The sequence below is a fragment of the Odocoileus virginianus genome, chromosome 12, assembly GCF_023699985.2.
Source record: "Odocoileus virginianus isolate 20LAN1187 ecotype Illinois chromosome 12, Ovbor_1.2, whole genome shotgun sequence".
Lineage (NCBI taxonomy): Eukaryota > Metazoa > Chordata > Mammalia > Artiodactyla > Cervidae > Odocoileus > Odocoileus virginianus.
Window position 1 is genome coordinate 1,957,516 of NC_069685.1, and position 18,299 is coordinate 1,975,814.

Genomic DNA, 18,299 nt, shown 5'->3' on the forward strand with positions numbered 1-18,299 from the left:
GAAGGCTGACTGTCTCGTGTTGGACAGGAACTCTGACATAAAGTAACACACGTTTCTCTAATTTCCCCAATTCTTTATTTCAACCCATAAAGTCACTACATAAAGGACATTTCACTAATGAGTTAAATAGCTAGATCACATATATTAATTGGATTTTAATAATTTACTATGACAACAGGTGATACAGTACCATGCACATTTTCTAGAGTGAAAGAATTCTCCAGGAGGAAACAAAAAGTCTCTAACCACAATTATCTATTAGCATTTTATGCAAAGGAACTTCCTTTTAAAAGACAAAAGGCTTCTTCTTGGACAGTTATGCCAGGCCTAAGAAAAAAATGAATTCTTCAATTATATATTATAGATATAATTATTTGTCAACTTCTTATTCAGTCTTACACTTTTTAACTTCCACTGTTTTCATTCTTTCTCAGTATTTCAAAAGCACAGTTCATTTCAAGACCAGTCATTTATTTTTAGCATGAAAATAATTAAGAGACATAGTATGAATTTTAACTGTATCCATAAAATATATCACTCCTGTTCACAAAGCTAATGTTTATAACTAAATGCAACAGTCATGCTGAATTTACTTAAAATTTAAGGAAATAAATTCAGTCATACTTATAAACATATATTTATGATGAAACATCATTAATAGCATCCAAAGTTTAGTTATTTTCACATCTTAATTATTTTTTATAAATGTAATAGAGTTTTAGCATCTTTGGTTGCATAATATTGAAATAAAAATTGCATTCACAAAATCATTAAAAGAAAAGAACTATAGCATCTATGTTCCACTGTTTATAGGTAAAATTTTATTATGTATATATTCCTAAGTTATCCAAAAATATAGCTAATTATTTCCAAAGAAGGATAATTTATGTAGAAATTGGTCCCAATAGAACATTTCCAAAGTGGAATGCAAGTAATGTTTTTAGTAGTTCTTACCAGATAGGTTCCATTTTGATGAAATTATATTGTTTTATGAATCATGAATGGGTCCATGGAAGATGAATTTTTAAAAAAATAATACTACTGCAGTGAACACAATACACCTATGTACTAGTGCAAAAACCGCTTACCAATAAGCACAAAACGTTACAAAATGCCACAAAACTACTTCCTAATCTGATTTAATTCTCAGTGAAGACAAGTTCAGCTCCAATATAGAAATAATGTGTTCAAAAAGTTATAACAATTAGCAATGATTAAACATATTGCATTGCATCCTTATTTGTTATCCAGATAGTAACTATATAAAGCAGAGACAACTTGTAATGAGAAGTTGAATGAAGGTTTACATTTCTCTGAGGATTTCATTCAGTCTTCAATTCTAAGTTGTAGAAACTTTCATTAAATATGCATTTGGTTTTAAAAAAACAACTGGTTAACTGAATGGTAAAAATTTCCCACATAATTTGTCAAAATGCTAATCACACAGAAAATTTCAGTTTACTTCCTTGAAGCCATCCTAACAGTTTGTAACATTTACCTGCAATGTTCTCTGATGGTTTTATTCCACAGGAAGAAAACAAAAAGCCAGAATACAACAGAAAAGAGTCTATGCCTTTCTAGGGAAATTGGTGTTGATAGACTTTTCATCAGATGAGAGGGGGGGCAGTGAATTATACATCATCCCCAACCTATCCTCTAGTGTGATTTGAAAGTCAGCTTTTTGCCATACATTGACATGAATCAGCCATGGATCTACATGTGTTCCCCATCCCGATCCCCTCTCCCGCCTCCCTCCCCATCCCATTCCTCTGGGTCTTCCCAGTGCCCCATCCCTGAGCACTTGTCTCATGCATCCAACCTGGGCTGATGATCTGTTTCATCCTTGATAGTATACTTGTTTCAATGCTATTCTCTGAGAACATCTCACCCTCGCCTTCTCCCACAGACTCCCAAAGTCTGTCAATGTATGGCAAAAACCACTACAATATTGTAAGGTAATTAGCCTCCAACTAATAAAAATAAATGAAAAAAGATAATAAAGGTAAATGTTATTTAAAAAAAAAAAGTCAGTTTTTTCACCCACACCTTTGGCAATGCTGCTAACATCAATTCCTTGCTCATGTTTCCTTCACTCTTGGAATCAGTCAAAACCATTTCTCTCTGCTTTGACTCATAATTCAACCTACCATCCAAGGAACCATAAGCAAACTCTTATGCTGCCTTGTCTTTGAATTTGAATGCTTTTATTAGACTCCGCCAACCAGTTTTCCATGAATTATACTGCATATGCTTCCAGTGAAATGCTTCCTTAAAATGGGAAATGAGGATGCGCCTGCATGCTTTCCTAAACCAGGTTTATAGCTCTGGTCAGAATTCATCCATGGATTTTCACATGTCAATTGGCCTTAGACGTTGGTAGCCTCTGTGAAAGAATCACTGGGACCATTATTCTTTGCGACTTGCAGGTGCTTTTTAGCCTTGAATGTCACAGACACCTCAGAGTGAATGGCGTCCAACCTCTGCTCACAGCGAAATGCGGAGAGGAAAGCCTTTCTATAGTTGCTGTTCATCCAACCATAGAGGAGGGGATTGGCAAAGGTGGAGCACATGGCAATGATGTGGAACACAGTGAAGATGAGTTTGTATTCCTTCAGGTCCAAGACGTGGCTGTCAATGTCAACAGCAAGTTGGAAGGCATGGAGGGGCAACCAGCTGACCGCAAACACCACCACCACACACACCAGCATTTTGGTGGTTTTTTGCCTCCGCTGATGGTACTGGTCATGAGCAGCCCCAGGACTGACATGGTTCTTAAGTTTACTCCAAATACGAGTGTAGGAAAAAGAGATGATGCCCAGAGGCAAAACATACAGGATTAGTAAGGAGGACAGACTGTAAACAGTGCCATAGATGCCCTTCTCCTCTTCAGGCCACTTCTCAGTACAGGCCACAATCTCAAAGTCAGGAATGATCTCAATCAGCGAGTACTCCCGGAAGATGGCCAGGGGGCTTGCTAGCAGGGCGCTGACACCCCAAGCCAAGCCAATAATCAAGAAGCTGATTTGCTTGGAAATCTTGCTCTCGAGGTGGTAGACGATGCAACGATGCCGGTCCAGGGCAATCACCGTCAAGGTGATGGTGGACACTTGGACGGCCAGGCCCTGGGCATATGGCACCAAGTGGCAGAGGACAGGACCCATTTTCCACTCCCCCATCAAGGTGTAGGTAAGTGTAAATGGCAAGCACAGGGTGTTCACCAGAAGATCCGCCACAGCCAGATTAGCAATAAAGAAGTTGGTTACTGTACGCATGCTCTTGAATTTGATCACTACATGGATCACCAAGGAATTGCCAATCACCCCAAGCAAGATGATGGAGCAGTAGGCCAATATAAGGACAACTTGCACCTCAATCAGCTTGGTGCTGTCTATAAGCTCCGGTTCAGAGTCAGGGGCCAGCTCCCCTGTTGGAATGGTGTGTCCTGGACCGAACTGATCCACTTTCATTTCTTCCACTGTCTGGTTCTCATCAGCCTCTGCACCTAATGGGCCCATTTTCATCAGCTAGCACAAGAATCTACAATTTAAAAAATGAACAAGTATGAAACAAGGAAAGCATAAGGGTGCAAGGAATATCAGAAATGGATTGGTTTCATTTTAGCTGGGGTTCAAAGTACCTGTCCTTCGATCCCTAAAGTACCTGGATCCCACAGGAATGGCCTGCAGTGACTTCGTCTCCAGCTGGAGGCACACGGTCCCTGGCTTCAGTCACACCACTTTCTCCCCGTGTCCCTCTAGCTGGAGGTAGTGATGATTCTTCGCTCTTGCTTATCCCTGTGTAGCCTCAACATCCTCTGTCTGGCTTCTATCACTTGTATAACTAATTTTTGGCATTAAATTACTTCTATTTTGCATTCTTGAATAGGCTGTTTTGCATGATATGTTGAGTTGTCCATGCATGTATGCTTTCATTAATTTTCTCCGCCACGACAGGTGCTACATGCACAGGTTGATGACATTGACATATAGAAGAAAATCACAACTCCACTGTATGACATCCAAAGCTTTCCTTGAACTCAACCCCTGTCTTCATCTCTCCTGACATTTTAGGATATATCTGATCCTTCTGTCATACTGAACTATTCTTAATTCCAGCAAAAGGCTGGACCTTTTATGCCTTTCTGCCCTCCCTGCTGTTATCCCAACAACCTATGCTTACTTCCAAGGCTGCAAGGAGCATATGACACATCCTTCAGCCTCCACACCACAGCAATCTCTTTCAGGACACATTTCCGTTTCTGGACTGTTTACATCCACTGTTTAAACCTTAGTAAACATGAAGTTGAAGGAAAGCATAATTTTACTGAATAAATGAGGTCAGCAAAATACCAAGTAACAATTTTGATCCTTTCCTTTACTGAAGATAATTCCCTACACAGGATCTTTGCTCTGACATGACATCTCTCTGCTAATTTTCTTATATGTAACCACCAAGTAACCACCTCTACAAGAAAGTTGTTCCAAGACACAATTACTGATTAGAATATTAAAAATTGGTACTCAGTATACACCATAAGGAAACGTTCTCTCTCCAAGGGCTTCACACACACACACACACACACACCCTAATAGTTGCTTATCACAGAGATTTTCATATACTCATGCATTTGCTTTACTGATATATTCTAGTTCTCTCTGCATGCATTTCAAACAGAATGTTCCAAAAAGCACACCCTCCTTTGCACTTGCCTCCATTCTTTTGTGATTAGAGAAAGTGGAAACTATCCAAATCTTGGAGTATTTTATTTGATGGGCCCTTCCATTTTCCTTAGAGTAAGAAAGAGACTTTACAAGGCACAATTAGTCAATCCTGACAAGTCATTAACAGAACAAATGAGACTCCAGAAGGTCTGAGGTTTGCAGCAAACTGAGAGCAAGCCTGAGATAGAAGGTTATTAGAAGCATACTTGATTTATTAATTTATTTTGCTTTTTCTTTTCAATCTCATTTTATTTATTCCTTTCTTTAAAGCTTCTCTACAGAAATGATTATTAATCTCCAAGGTATTAGCATATGGATTCTAATAGCTGTTCTCAAGCACACGACTAGTGTTCAGCCAGGTCTGAGTGTTACTCAGAGAATGCATCATTTTATGGTTGCACTTCAGGAAAAGTAGAAGAGGATAAGAGAGTAGATACCGGGAATTGCCAGAGTAAAAACTCACAAAGGCACAAAAATTAAAAGATGAGTAGAAATGGGGAAAAATTTTTTCTTGAAGTAAGGTCAAAATGAGGTATTTACATTGTTCAAGACATCTGAGGATAGCTGTGAGTGGTACAGTTATCCTGAATGAATGAATTTTGAGATTCTGCTATAAAACAATTTCTTGGTGGAGCAGGAAAATGGCTTTAGGACTTTTTCCCCCTCAGAGATTCAAAAACCTTCAAATTATGAAGTGGGAGACTAGTTTATGCTTTGACTCCATATTTAAATTTGTGGGTTTTTTTAAACAGTATTCTTATTGTCACAGGTTGGCTTTAATAAAAACATTATCATCTTATCAGTCACAAAACCATCCAGGAGTTTTTCCCTCAGGGAAAAATCACACATACACATGCCCTATACTTGTTCTTCCTGGAAAGAGGGGCTGTGGATATCCAAGAAAGCCCTATGTAAGACATGTCTGTTTGCCTGATAAGCAGAAAGTTGAAAATCAATGAACCAAGTTCATGAAAAGTTGAACCAAGATGACTGAGAATGAATCTCTTCTATGTATGTGAGCCTCTGACCTTTGAACCAGCCCTGTGCATTTCATGTCATTTAGTTTGTGTCTCTATTACCAAAAGCCTTAAAGCTTTTCCTTTTGCCTCTTTTTTTGGTCATCGTATGATCCTACCAGGGGGGTGAGCCCTTCCGGTGGGGAACCAGTGAATGCTTGCATAAATGTGTCCATTCTTGAACAGTTTAGGAGAATGCAATATGACTTTCCCACCTAAACAGATGTTTGATTTTTAAAGCGGCAGGAACAGTAGCAATCTGCTCTTCTGCAAAGATAATTACCTTTCTTAAAAAGAGTCAAGACTCTTCAGTGGGTAAGGAATATTCCTGGTGTCACCCATAATGCCCACCTTCGGCCTAAATGTGGAAAAAAAGCCCCTACACTCACGAAGACCTTCCTCACCGCCATCAAACGACCTGAAAGCTTTTTTTTTTTTCGGGATGCTCTCATTCCCAGATGAGTCAGTTAAGATTTAACACGTACTGACCGTTTCTGTTGAGGGGTGGAAGCCAGACGTCTTGCCGCCGGTCAGTCTGATGATTGCCCGCAGACCCGGAGAGGGCACTGGAGGATTCCCAAACGCAGGCCCAGTTCCCAGTTCCGTCCGCTCCGACGGTGCAGGGCAGCCGCGCGCCGGGGAGAGCAGGAGAGCTCGGCGCGCGCCGGGCGGTCGCAGCCGCAGGGAGGCTGGCGCAGCTGAGATCCGCCGCCCACCTCCGCGGCCCAGCGCGTGGGCCACGCGCCGCCCCGCACAGCGCGGCGCGAAGCGCGGGTGGGGAGGCGAGGCTCCGGAGGTGGGAGCAGAACCCCTCCCTCGAAGAAAAAGCATGGGCAGAGGAGGGGCAAGGGTTCCGCAGTGGAGAATGCTGGACGGGGATCTCTGCGATGGGGCAGGGGACAGAGTCCCAGTGTCTCCTCCCGGAGGGCTGGAAACGCGCGCAGAGGGCCCCTGCCCGGAACCCCCTCGGGGGTCCCCACCGCCGCCTGCAACCTCCTTTCCTCTGACCACCACTGACCCCCAGGAGCCACCCCAAGTTTGCTCCTCCGAGCGTTCGCACCACTCCTCCCTCCCCCCTCTTCTAACGACCCCTCCCCCTGTTCTCAGCTCCTAGAGAGACGGCCCCGCGCGGACAGACCCCCGGACTCCGGCCGGCTCACCACAGCCGCCGGGGAGGGAGGCAGGACCAGGGCGAAGGCAAGGCAGACAGGCCCTGCCGCGGACGAGAGGACGCTTGGAGCTGGCTCGAGGCGGACCCGGGAGGCAGAAACCCAGCGAATTGGCGGAGCTGGGAAAATCCCACAACTCCAACCAGGAGTCGCTCTCCCTTTTGCCAGGAGAAACGGAGGTGGGGAGCCGGACCCCGTGCAGAACCGCGGAAAAGCACCTCACAAAGCGTGGAGGACCAACCCTCTGCCAGGGCTGGAGTGCAGGGCTTTGGTGTAACTCTGGGAGATCGCTGAGCTCCACGCGAAGGCAAAGCGAGTTAAGATCCTCGTTGCCCAGAATCGACAATTTCCTGAACAGGTGTCTGTTGGCTGTTTACAAGTTGATTCGTGCTCATTCAGATTCAAAAGCCGGCAGCCCGGATAGTGTGCGCTTCTGCTCAGGGCAAAAGCTAGAATAGGAAGAGGAAAACAACAGGTCACGAAAAGTCCTAAATCTTCATCTCTGGGGTTAGCTGACTTCTAGATCCTTCCCTCTCTAGTCATGACCTAAGGCGCATGCCAGGGTTCATGCAAGCCTCCAGAATCCTCTCACCGGTCTGCTCCCAGCGATGTTCTCTGCTAAACCGCTGCCCGCCAGACTGAGTTAGAGCCTCAGAGTAAAACAGGATTGTGGAGTCAGTCAACAAAGATTGTACCTCCCAGAAACTCTTAATTCAGAACCGTTCCTTCTCGTGGTTTTCAGCCAATCTCTCTTCCCCTTGTTCACTTTTAGAGGTAGCCCCAGAGCATTTCGAACTAGCCTGAAACGTGTATGCATCAGTCTCTTCATATCTGAAATGAGAATGCTTATTCTGCTTCACTTGAAATTTCTCTGAAGTATAAAAAAGATTACACTACTAAAAAATACTCTCAAAAATATTAGTTAACTCCTCTTCTCAAAAGCACTGAGATTTCAAACTGTGAGGACTTGCATGCACCTTGGTACTGTTGCATATGTAAGGCATTTTTACTCAGTCTAATCTGAAATTGATCTGGCTAATGCAAATTATGCCTACAAAAGCATGATTTATTGATAAATTATCTCAAAAATTATTGATAAAACAAAGCAGCTTGGGCTTTTCAATTACCAAGAAACAAAAAACCCATAGAACTGGAAATATCCAAATGTTCTACACAGTTCTACTTAAAAACATTTTTGTACATTTTTTACCTTGGAGAAATATTCTTTGTTTGTAAATGTATTTTCTGCAGTAGGTTCCATGCTTAATATATTTGCACCAGTGAAGAATGAACTGTGTGCCAAGGAGCTGTAACTTTAGGAGAGTTAAGAGAGGCTTAAAACAACAATTAAGAAAGCAAATATACAGGAAAACAGATGAATATTGTTCTTGAAAGTAATTACTTTGGAGGACTCAACAGATTTCACTGACATAGATTACACAAAATAACTTTGCCTCTTTTTAGAACCATTTTTCCAAAGCATCTTAGCAAGTATATATAAATATTTGTCCCACCATCTTATAGACACGTATGTGTCTCAGAAGATTCACATAGTTCCACAGACATCTAGTCAGTGATCCTGATGAGACTGCATGGCATTTTTGATTAATGTTTTCCAATAAAGTACAGAGTTGCCTGAGAAACTGATCAATGAACCACTCTAATAATGCTAATAAACCCCATCAAGAAACTGATAGAAAGTAGTGGAAGAAGTGGAAAATACTGATAAATACAAACTGAGATACGACAGGATTGTTACTGCCTGATCCCTGTTGTGTCAAATCGGTTACTTCCTTGGGCAATTTCACATCTAACCAGAATATGTGCTGATAACTTTTCAAATGAGGAGCAGACTCAAATCCAGATGCCTGTGCCACTAGGGCTGATGATACCAATATACCAGCAGACTAGCCTGTGGTGGACAGGAAGGAATGTTGGGGGCCACTATATGTCAAAAGACATAATGCACATGCCCTTTCTGAAGGAGGAGCGTGCTTCTGACTCCACTGAGCTGCCCTGAAAAAATCTAGATTCAGATCTAATTTTTTAAGAGAAACAAAATCGACTGGGATGCGGAATACATGTAAATCCATGGCTAATTCATTTCAATGTATGACAAAAACTACTGTAATGATGTAAAGTGATTAGCCTCCAACTAATAAAAATAAATGGGGAAAAAAAAAGAGAACAAAACCCATATCGTTATAAATCTTCTCGATTTTAATGAAGAAAATTAATTTTTAAAACATCACCCTCCCACCCAGATCTGTACAGACCAAAATAGTGAGAGATGATAAATAGATAGTTTGCAGCCTGGCCATTGGGCTTCCAATGTTGGCTTCTGATATTTGTATGTGATGTTTGATAAACCTCCTAAAATATCCAAAACATGACTCTTGCATTTTTCACTACCCTTAGACCATTCTCCAGTACACATAAATATAAAACGAAGGCAGCCAAACATTAATTGCTAAATAAGTAATTTTCTTTCCCACTTCTGGTTGAATAGATGTTCTCAGTGAGATTCTGAAGTAAAGGACGTAGTGAATAACTGAACAGTTCAGTATTTTAGATAGTTAGAATGAAGAATTTCCCAGAAGGTTTAATTAAAAACAAGTTAGATAGTATCAGGATAGAGGATTACCTGTGATTTATCATATTTTTTACATAAAGTAAATCATGATATGGATTTTCTTCAGTGTAAATTTATTTTGAGAGCAAAGAAGCTTCTTCTATGGTATAAGTAATGTCATTGCTATTTTGATTATAAAAGTAATTTATAATGATTATAAAAAGAACATGGAGCTCTTGAAATGTGACCAATGCAAGTGAAACTGAATTTTAAATTTAATTTTGTTTTTTTAAAAAGCACCAAAAAGAACAAATATGTTTTGATTCCTGGGAAAAGTCAAAAGAGCTAAATTTCTTTTTTCATCTTAATGTCAGTATTTCCTGAGAGATAAATAAACTTCAAACCATACAGTCCTACTTAAGTCACAGACAGAATGAAGTAGCGTAGTGCAGCTAGAATGTGGAAGCTGATTCCAGACGGAGGAGGAAGCTCCATAAACCAGGACACTAGGACCAAGGAGAGGAGGACGATCACAGGACAGAAAGAGAAAGAGCAGCAAACCCACGCAGAAGAACTCTCTAAACCGAGTCAAGTGAAAACATGCTCAGTGAGGCTTATTAGTGTTTATTAATTAACATACTTAACTTATCAGACTGAAAAAGCAAACCTTAATATCAAGTCCCTAGTTAGGAAAAGTTAATAATGGAATTAGCTTAATTATAATAATTAACTTAGGTATAGTGCTTAGTATATTTGAAACTGACTCTGCCTTGCTTTATGTAAATGTTCAATAAATTTATTTATTTATTCCTGGGCTTAATAAGTCATTTTTACAGGAATTCTTTTTGATGTTTTAGTAACAGTCTCCTATAGTAATAATTATGGAGCCTGGCTATCCTAACAACCATTTGGTTATACTACTGATTCTCAATAGGTTGTAGATATATGTCTGATAGGATCTGGAAAGGCACAGTGAGAGTTAAGTTCATGTCTGAACAGATAACGAGGGATGTTGTTTCAAGTAGACACAGAAAAAGAGGCTAGTTTATGTAAATAGAGCCACAAGGGTAATGACTTTTAAATTAGTCTATCTTTTAACTAATCAGTCTAATCAATCTGTTCTGTAAAAAGATGATCTTGTTCTCCTTCCTTCGACCTCATTACAAACTTAGTTCATTTAGAACAAAAGGGCCAAAAAATGTGAGTGAGCAAGAAATGGTCCAAAGAGTGAATTTCACAAAGCTGACAGTCTGGAGTCTCTTATAGTCTTTATACGCAGTGTATTATGTAGGCAGGTGCCTCATTCAAGAAGAGCAGCTAGTCATTCAAAGTGAAATGTATGCTAAATCCTAAACTGAGCATTAGTATCATTTGCTATGATTTGTATTTCTATGGATTCTTGGTTTTTATTTTTGTTTTGAATTTTTAATTACAGATTCAAAGTAATTAAACAGGATTGTAAGCAACATAACATATGCAACATTTTGCTGAGATTTTTATCTCTTGGTGATCATTCAAATGGATGTTGAAACTGATAAAGGGCCAAATCTAGAAGGATATTTAAATGCAAATGATTCACAGTTCAAATTTTAACATAGAAGAAAGGAAGGGACATTTTTATATGGAATTCAGAATTTAATCAATGCAAATTTTCATTGAATTATCTGAAACAAGCACAGGAGGCCCATGGCTAAAGAGGAAACATGCACCCTTTGTAAAGATCAATTTTGTTTTAATAAGTGTTTATCCTTGTAGCATATAGAGACATAATTTGATATGTATTTTTTGAATCATACACTCAAAACAAATTTAATCTTAACATTTTCTCAAAAAAGTTCAAATAAAATCAAAGGTCTTATACTAGGTCACTATTGGTTTACTTTGAGAGATGAGAATGTGAAGACTTATATATAGTTTTCACATGTCATTTTGGAGATGGTGAAATGGCTTATTCAAAGTAAAAATCTCAAAACATGAAATGAGTAATGCAAGCAGGATTAAATTCAGGACCCATTACACTTTGTAGTAAAAAAGAATCTTATAAAATCTATGTAAATATTTTATTACAACTCCTGCCAACAAATATTTACTGAGTGTAATTTGTTACAGATACTATGCCAGGTGATGGCCATGCGACATGAATGACACAGATGGTTGTCTCCAGTCCAGGTATGCAGATTTTTAATAAAGAAGTACCATAAGCAGATTGAGATTTTCAGGTAGACTCTGACAAAATAGGCTTTCATGATGAAGCTGGCCTCTATACACTGACGCTGAATTAAATCTCAGAGAGAGAGTTTAGGGTGAAGCAGAAAGAAAAATTGTTTTGCTTTGTAAGGGCAAAGGGGGGGTCACAGTGGGCTAATATCTCAAAATTGGGTGTCCCAACTTGGGGGGTGGTGAGGAATTTTATAATAATGGTCCAAAGAAGCTCTAATCAGCATGTGGACATTCTTCCGATTGGTTGGTGTTGAGGAAAGTGGGGGTCAACATCATCAACCTTCTGGTTCCAGCCTAACTGGCGTCTACTTGTTTGTGGGCAGCACACAGTTAACTTCCTCCACTTGTTGGGGGTGTCAGTACCTGCAGAACAGCTCAGAGATATTTTTATGTGTATCCATTGAATGGGAACCAGGACCCTGTCCCAAAACTGCGCTATTGTTTCTTGACTTTTCTTCCCTTGTCTCTGCATTCCTTCCCTTCCCTGATTAGCAACTGTTTGAACCTGCCCTTTGGACCTCAGGGAAGGTCATGGAGGCTGAATGAAGCCTATTCCTTATAATCAAGAAATAGGGGACACAGACAGACTTTTTTCCCAGGTGTTCACAGGGTCCTGCTCAGTTTCAATCTGAGGTCACAAGGAAGGAATGTTCAGTTTGTGCTTATGAGTGTTGTATGTGTGGAGGGAGTAAGAATCAGGGAAGTGTTTCATGGGGGAAATAACTCAATTCAGTGTAAACCTAGACAGAGACATTCTTGGCTTTATCCAGCACTTGGATACCATTTTCTGTTGAAAATAACTTTCTGAAAACCATATTATCATGCACGGGTGATATATTCAGAATCTTTCATTGAATTCTTGGAAATAATTAACAAGACAGTCAACTTAATCATTTAACATCTAGACCACAACTTGAATAAAAATTTCATTTCCTGGGATTTAGTCTACATTTTCTTTACTGTCACTGAGTTATTATCTCAACATCAATAACTAACAGCAAATATTATCTTAAAATTTTACAGTAATTTTGACCTCTGGCATCTTTTTCATTTCTTCTATTTTGTGGGAATATGAAAATAACTATAGTAAGGCTTTTAACTGATTCATTCTTCTTGCTCTTGGTTTGCTAGCACACTGAAATCTGATTAAAAAAAATGTTTTGTTTGGAGACACCAATTACATAATTAAGTTTACCTGTCACGCAGAAAGCTTACAAAAAAATGTGAATGTTGTCTTCTGTTAAGTGTAATATACATCATAGCTTAGATATAATACTAAGATTTTGTCTAGAACGATAAGCATAGTGGAGAAAATACTAATGTGGAATACAATTATATGAACTAGGGTTACTTTTATGAAACTACTGTGCTAGGATTCCCTTCATCAAAATTGCCTGAAATCCTTCATAGTACTGCAGATTACAAGATTCTATCCTAGAAGATGTAGCCAAAGAAACTCTTGGAGTAACAGATGCATTCTGCAATTGGCAAGCTCCCCAGATAATGTGAATATACATCTACTTTTGAAAAGGACAATGCTTCATATGCCAAAAAATAAAGAGGGAAATAAATAAATAAGCAAGAGTGACAGAGGCAATTTTTCTGAATTATTCAGATATTTTATGTTCTTCAGAAATTGCTGGAAACTTTTTCACTTCCTAGATTTACTACAGATTTAATGTAATAATGCATTTTGTTTCCATAGACAACACTATTTCTGTATAAAAAATTCATACTTACATTGAAGAAAGAAGGAAAAACCATTAGACCATGCAGGTATGACCTGACTCAAATCCCTAATGATTATACAGTGGAAGTGGCAAATAGATTCAAAGGATTAGATCTAGTAGAGAGAGTGCCTAAAGAACTATGGATGGAGGTTTGTGACATTGTACAGGAGGCAGTGATCAAGACCATCCCAAAGAAAAAGAAAAGTAAAAAGGAAAAACGGTTGTCTGAGGAAGCCTGACAAATAGCTGAGAAAAGAAAAGCAAAAGGCAAAGGAGAAAAGGAAAGAATACAGAGTTCCAAAGAAGAGCAAGGAGAGATAAGAAAGTCTTCCTCAGTGATCAATGCAAAAAAAATAGAGGAAAACAATAGAGCACTTTGAGAGGGATTTAGGTAAGGGAATAAATAAGGGCATATATATATATATATATATATATACACATACCTCTTTTTTTTTCCCCAAAAACACATGCAATCAAGCTCAAAAATATAATCCATTAAAACAGATAATAAATGTGGACTTTATGTGTGAAAAAAAAACAATAGAATAGGAAAGACTAGAGATCTCCTCAAGAAAATAAGAGATACTAAGGGAATATTTCATGCAAAGATGGGCACAATATAGGACAGAAATGATATGGACTTAACAAAAGCAGAAGATATTAAGAGGTGGCAAGAATACACAGAAGAGCTATACAAAAAAAATTCTGAATGACCCAGATAACCATGATGATGTGCTCACTCACCTAGAGCCAGACATGCTGGAATGTGAAGTCAAGTGGGCCTTAGGAAGCATCACTATGAACAAAGCTAGTGGAGGTAAAGAAACTCCAGCTGAGTTATTTCAAATCCTTAAAGATGATTCTGTGAAAGTGTTGCACTCAATATGTCAGCAAATATGGAAAACTCAGCAGTGGCCACGGGGATGGAAAAGGTCAGTTTTCATTCCAATCCCAAAGAAAGGCAATGCCAAAGAATGTTCAAACTACCACACAATTGCACATATATCACACACTAGCAGAATAATGCTCAAAATTCTGCAAGTGAGGCTTCAATAGTAAGTGAACAGAGAACTTCCAGATGTTCAAGCTGGATTCAGAAAAGGCAGAGGAACCAGAGATCAAATTGCAAACATTTGCTGGATCATCGAAAAAGCAAGAGAGTTCCAGAAAAATATCTACTTCTTCTTTATTGACTATGCCAAAGCCTTTGACTGTGTGGATCAAAATGAACTGTGGAAAATTCTTCAAGAGATGGGAATACCATACTACCTTACGTGCCTCCTGAGAAATGTGTATGCAGGTCAAGAAGTAGCAGTTAGAACTGGACATGAAAAAACAGACTGGTTCCAAATAGGGAAAGGAGTACAAGGCTGTATATTGTCACCCTGCTTATTTAACCTATATGCAGAGTACATCATGAGAAACGCTGGGCTGGATGAAGCACGAGCTGGAGTCAAGATTGCTCGGAGAAATGACACCACTCTTACGGCAGAAAGCAAAGAACTGAAAAGCCTGTTGATGAAAGTGAAAAAGGAGAGTGAAAAAGCTGGCTTAAAACTAAACATTTAAAAAATGAAGCTCATGGCATCCAGTCCCATGACTTCATGGCAAATAAAAGGGGCAACAATGGAAACAGTGAGAGATTTTCTTGGGCTCTAAAATCGCTGCAGATGGTGACTGCAGCCATGAAAATAAAACACACTTGCTCCTCAGGGGAAAAAAGCTATGACCAACCTAGACAGCATATTAAAAAGCAGAGACATTACTTTGCTGACAAAAGTCCATCTAGTTTTCTAGTAGTCATGTATGGATGTGAGAGTTGGACTATAAAGAAAGCTGAGCACTGAAAAATTAATGCTTTTGAATTGTGGTGTTGGAGAAGACCTTTGAGAGTCCCTTGGACTGCAAGGAGATTCAATTAGTCCATCCTAAGGGAAATCAGTCCTGAATATTCACTGGAAGAACTGATGCTGAAGCTGAAGCTGCAATACTTCGGCCACCTGATATGAAGAACTGACTCATTGGAAAAGACCCTGATGCTGGAAAAGATTGAAGGCAGAAAGAGAAGGGGATGACAGAGGATGAGATGGTTGGATGGCTTCACCGATTCAATGGACATGAATTTGAACTAGCTTTGGCAGTCAGTGATGGACAGGGAAGCCTGTCATGCTACAGTCTATGGGGTCGCAAAGAATCATACACGACTGAGTGGCTGAACTGAACTAACTGAGATAAAATATTATCCAGGACAAATTCCTAGGGACATATCTCTGCTTAATTTACTTTCTAATTAGAAGGCAGAGACTCACTTCCTTAGGGAAACAGTCCCTCACCATGCTAAATAGGTCAGTTTTGCCTATCAGAGAGCTGTTAATTCTTTTTGTCTCTTCAGCACTTGTATAATACTTTGAACTGTAGATTTCTATGTGATTATTTTACTACCTGATGAATGCCTCTCTCCCTAGCTAGTCTTTGAGATTCAGAAGACAGCTCTGGGTCTGATTTAACTGCCATTGTATCATCTGCATTTAGCATAGTACCTCTTACACAGATGACACGAAACGTATCTTGTACATTTGCACGTATAGAAGAGTTATAAAAAGGTAGCCTTTCAATTTTTCCTCCTGTTAGTCAGTTAATTTATCATTATAAAAATTGTTTGAAACTATCTTCTCCATCTCTTTTCATTTCCTACCCCTTGCTTCATCACTGTCTTCCCAGGTAGATATCACTTCTCTTAGAATTCTGGGCAGGAGTCTCCCTCCTTCTTCACCCGCTCTCTAAACATAAGTTATCCTTCTCCACAGCAAGAAGCATAGATATTCCTTAACTAATGAGAAAGTAGGTATACCTGAATTGCTAAGGAAAGTTCATATCTCTCTGACTCAGGGATGCAAATCCTACCATTCCTCCTTTGATTTCGCTCTTCACTCAAGTTCTTATTTCCAAAGTTAATCTGTGCTTGTGCCTTGCATGAATAATCACTCATACAATTTTAATAGAGAATCAGCTGTAGCCTAGTGGTTAAATGCTAAAGGGTTGCAGTGAGCCTGTGCGTGTGTGTGTGTGTGTGTGTGTGAGCGCGTGCATGCACTACGTCGCTTCAGTCGTGTCTGAGCTTTTCAGCCCTATGGACTGTAGCCCGCCAGGGTCCTCCATCCATGAAATTCTCCAGGCAAGAATACTGGAGTGGGTTGCCATGCCCTCCTCGAGGGGATCTTCCTGACCCAGGGATCAAACCTACATCTCTTGTGTCTCCTGCTTTGGCAGGTAGGTTCTTTACTACTAGTGCCACCTGGGAAACACTGGGGTTAGCCTCAGTTCAGTTCAGTCGTTCAGTCGTGTCCAACTCTTTGCAACCCCATGAGTCACATAACGCCAGGCCTCTCTCCATCACAAATTCCCAGAGTTTACTCAAACACATATCAATCAAGTTGGTGATGCCATCCAGCCATCTCATCCTCTGTCATCCCCTTCTCCTCCTGCCCCCAATCCCTCCCAGCATCAGGGTATTTTCAAATGAGTCAACTCTTCACATGAGGTGGCCAAAGTATTGGAGTTTCAGCTTCATCATCAGTCCTTCCAGTGAGCACCCAGGACTGATCTGCCTTAGGATGGACTGGTTGGATCTCCTTGTAGTCCAAGGGACTCTCAAGAGTTTTCTCCAACACCACAGTTCAAAAGCATCAATTCTTCAGCGCTCAGCTTTCTTCACAGTCCAACTCTCACATACATACATGATCACTGGAAAAACCATAGCCTTGACTAGATGGGCTTTTGTTGGCAAAGTAATATCTCTGCTTTTTAATACGCTGTCTAGGGTGGTCATAACTTTCCTTCTGAGGAGTAAGAGTCTTTTAATTTCATGGCTGCAATCACCATCTGCAGTGATTTTGGAGCCCAAAACATAAAGTCTGACATTGTTTCTACTGTTTTCCCATGAAGCGATGGGACCAGATGCCATGATCTTAGTTTTCTGAATGTTGAGCTTTAAGCCAGTTTTTTCACTCTCCTCTTTCACTTTCATCAAGAGGCTTTTTAGTTCCTCTTCACTTTCTGCCATAAGGGTGGTGTCATCTGCATATCTGAGATTACTGATATTTCTCTCGGGAATCTTGATTCCAGCTTGTGCTTCATCTAGCCCAGCATTTCTCATGATGTACTCTGCATAGACGTTAAATAAGCAGGGTGACAATATACAGCCTTGACGTACTCCTTTTCCTATTTGGAATCAGTGTGTTGTTCCATGTCCAGTTCTAACTGTTGCTTCCTGACCTGCATATAAGTTTCTCAAGAGACAGGTCAGATGGTTTGGTATGCCCATCTCTTTCAGAATTTTCCACAGTTTATTGTGATCCACACAGTCAAAGGCTTTGGTATAGTCAATAAAGCAGAAATATACATTTTTCTGGAATTCTCTTGCTTTTTCAATGATCCAGCGAATGTTGGCAATTTGATCTCTGGTTCCTCTGCCTTTTCTAAAACCAGCTTGAACATCTGGAAGTTCACAGTTGAAGTATTGCTGAAGCCTGGCTTGGAGAATTTTGAGCATTACTTAATAACGTGTGAGATGAGTGCAATTGTGCAGTAGTTTGAGCATTCTTTGGCATTGCCTTTCTTTGGGATTGGAATGAAAACCGACATTTTTGCATCCCTGTGGCCACTGCTGAGTTTTCCAAATTTCCTGGCATATTGAGTGAAGCACTTTCACAGCATCATGCTTTAGGATTTGAAATAGCTCAACTGGAATTTCATCACCTCCACTAGCTTTGTTCATACTGATGCTTTCTAAGGCCCACTTGACTTCACATTCCAGGATGTCTGGCTTTATGCGAGTCCTCACACCATCGTGATTATCTGGATTGTGAAGA

General features: G+C 39.9%; 1 protein-coding gene across 1 annotated transcript; it reads right to left on the bottom strand.

Annotated features, from left to right (window-relative positions):
* Positions 1-2,018: 2,018 nt before the first annotated feature.
* On the bottom strand, positions 2,019-7,548 carry NPY2R (neuropeptide Y receptor Y2). Its single transcript, XM_020916746.2, has 2 exons — positions 6,227-7,548; positions 2,019-3,537 (listed from the first exon to the last, which is right to left on the bottom strand). The coding sequence occupies exon 2, from the start codon at positions 3,519-3,521 to the stop codon at positions 2,367-2,369; it is 1,155 nt and encodes a 384-aa protein (XP_020772405.2). The 5' UTR covers positions 3,522-3,537; positions 6,227-7,548; the 3' UTR covers positions 2,019-2,366.
* Positions 7,549-18,299: the final 10,751 nt, after the last annotated feature.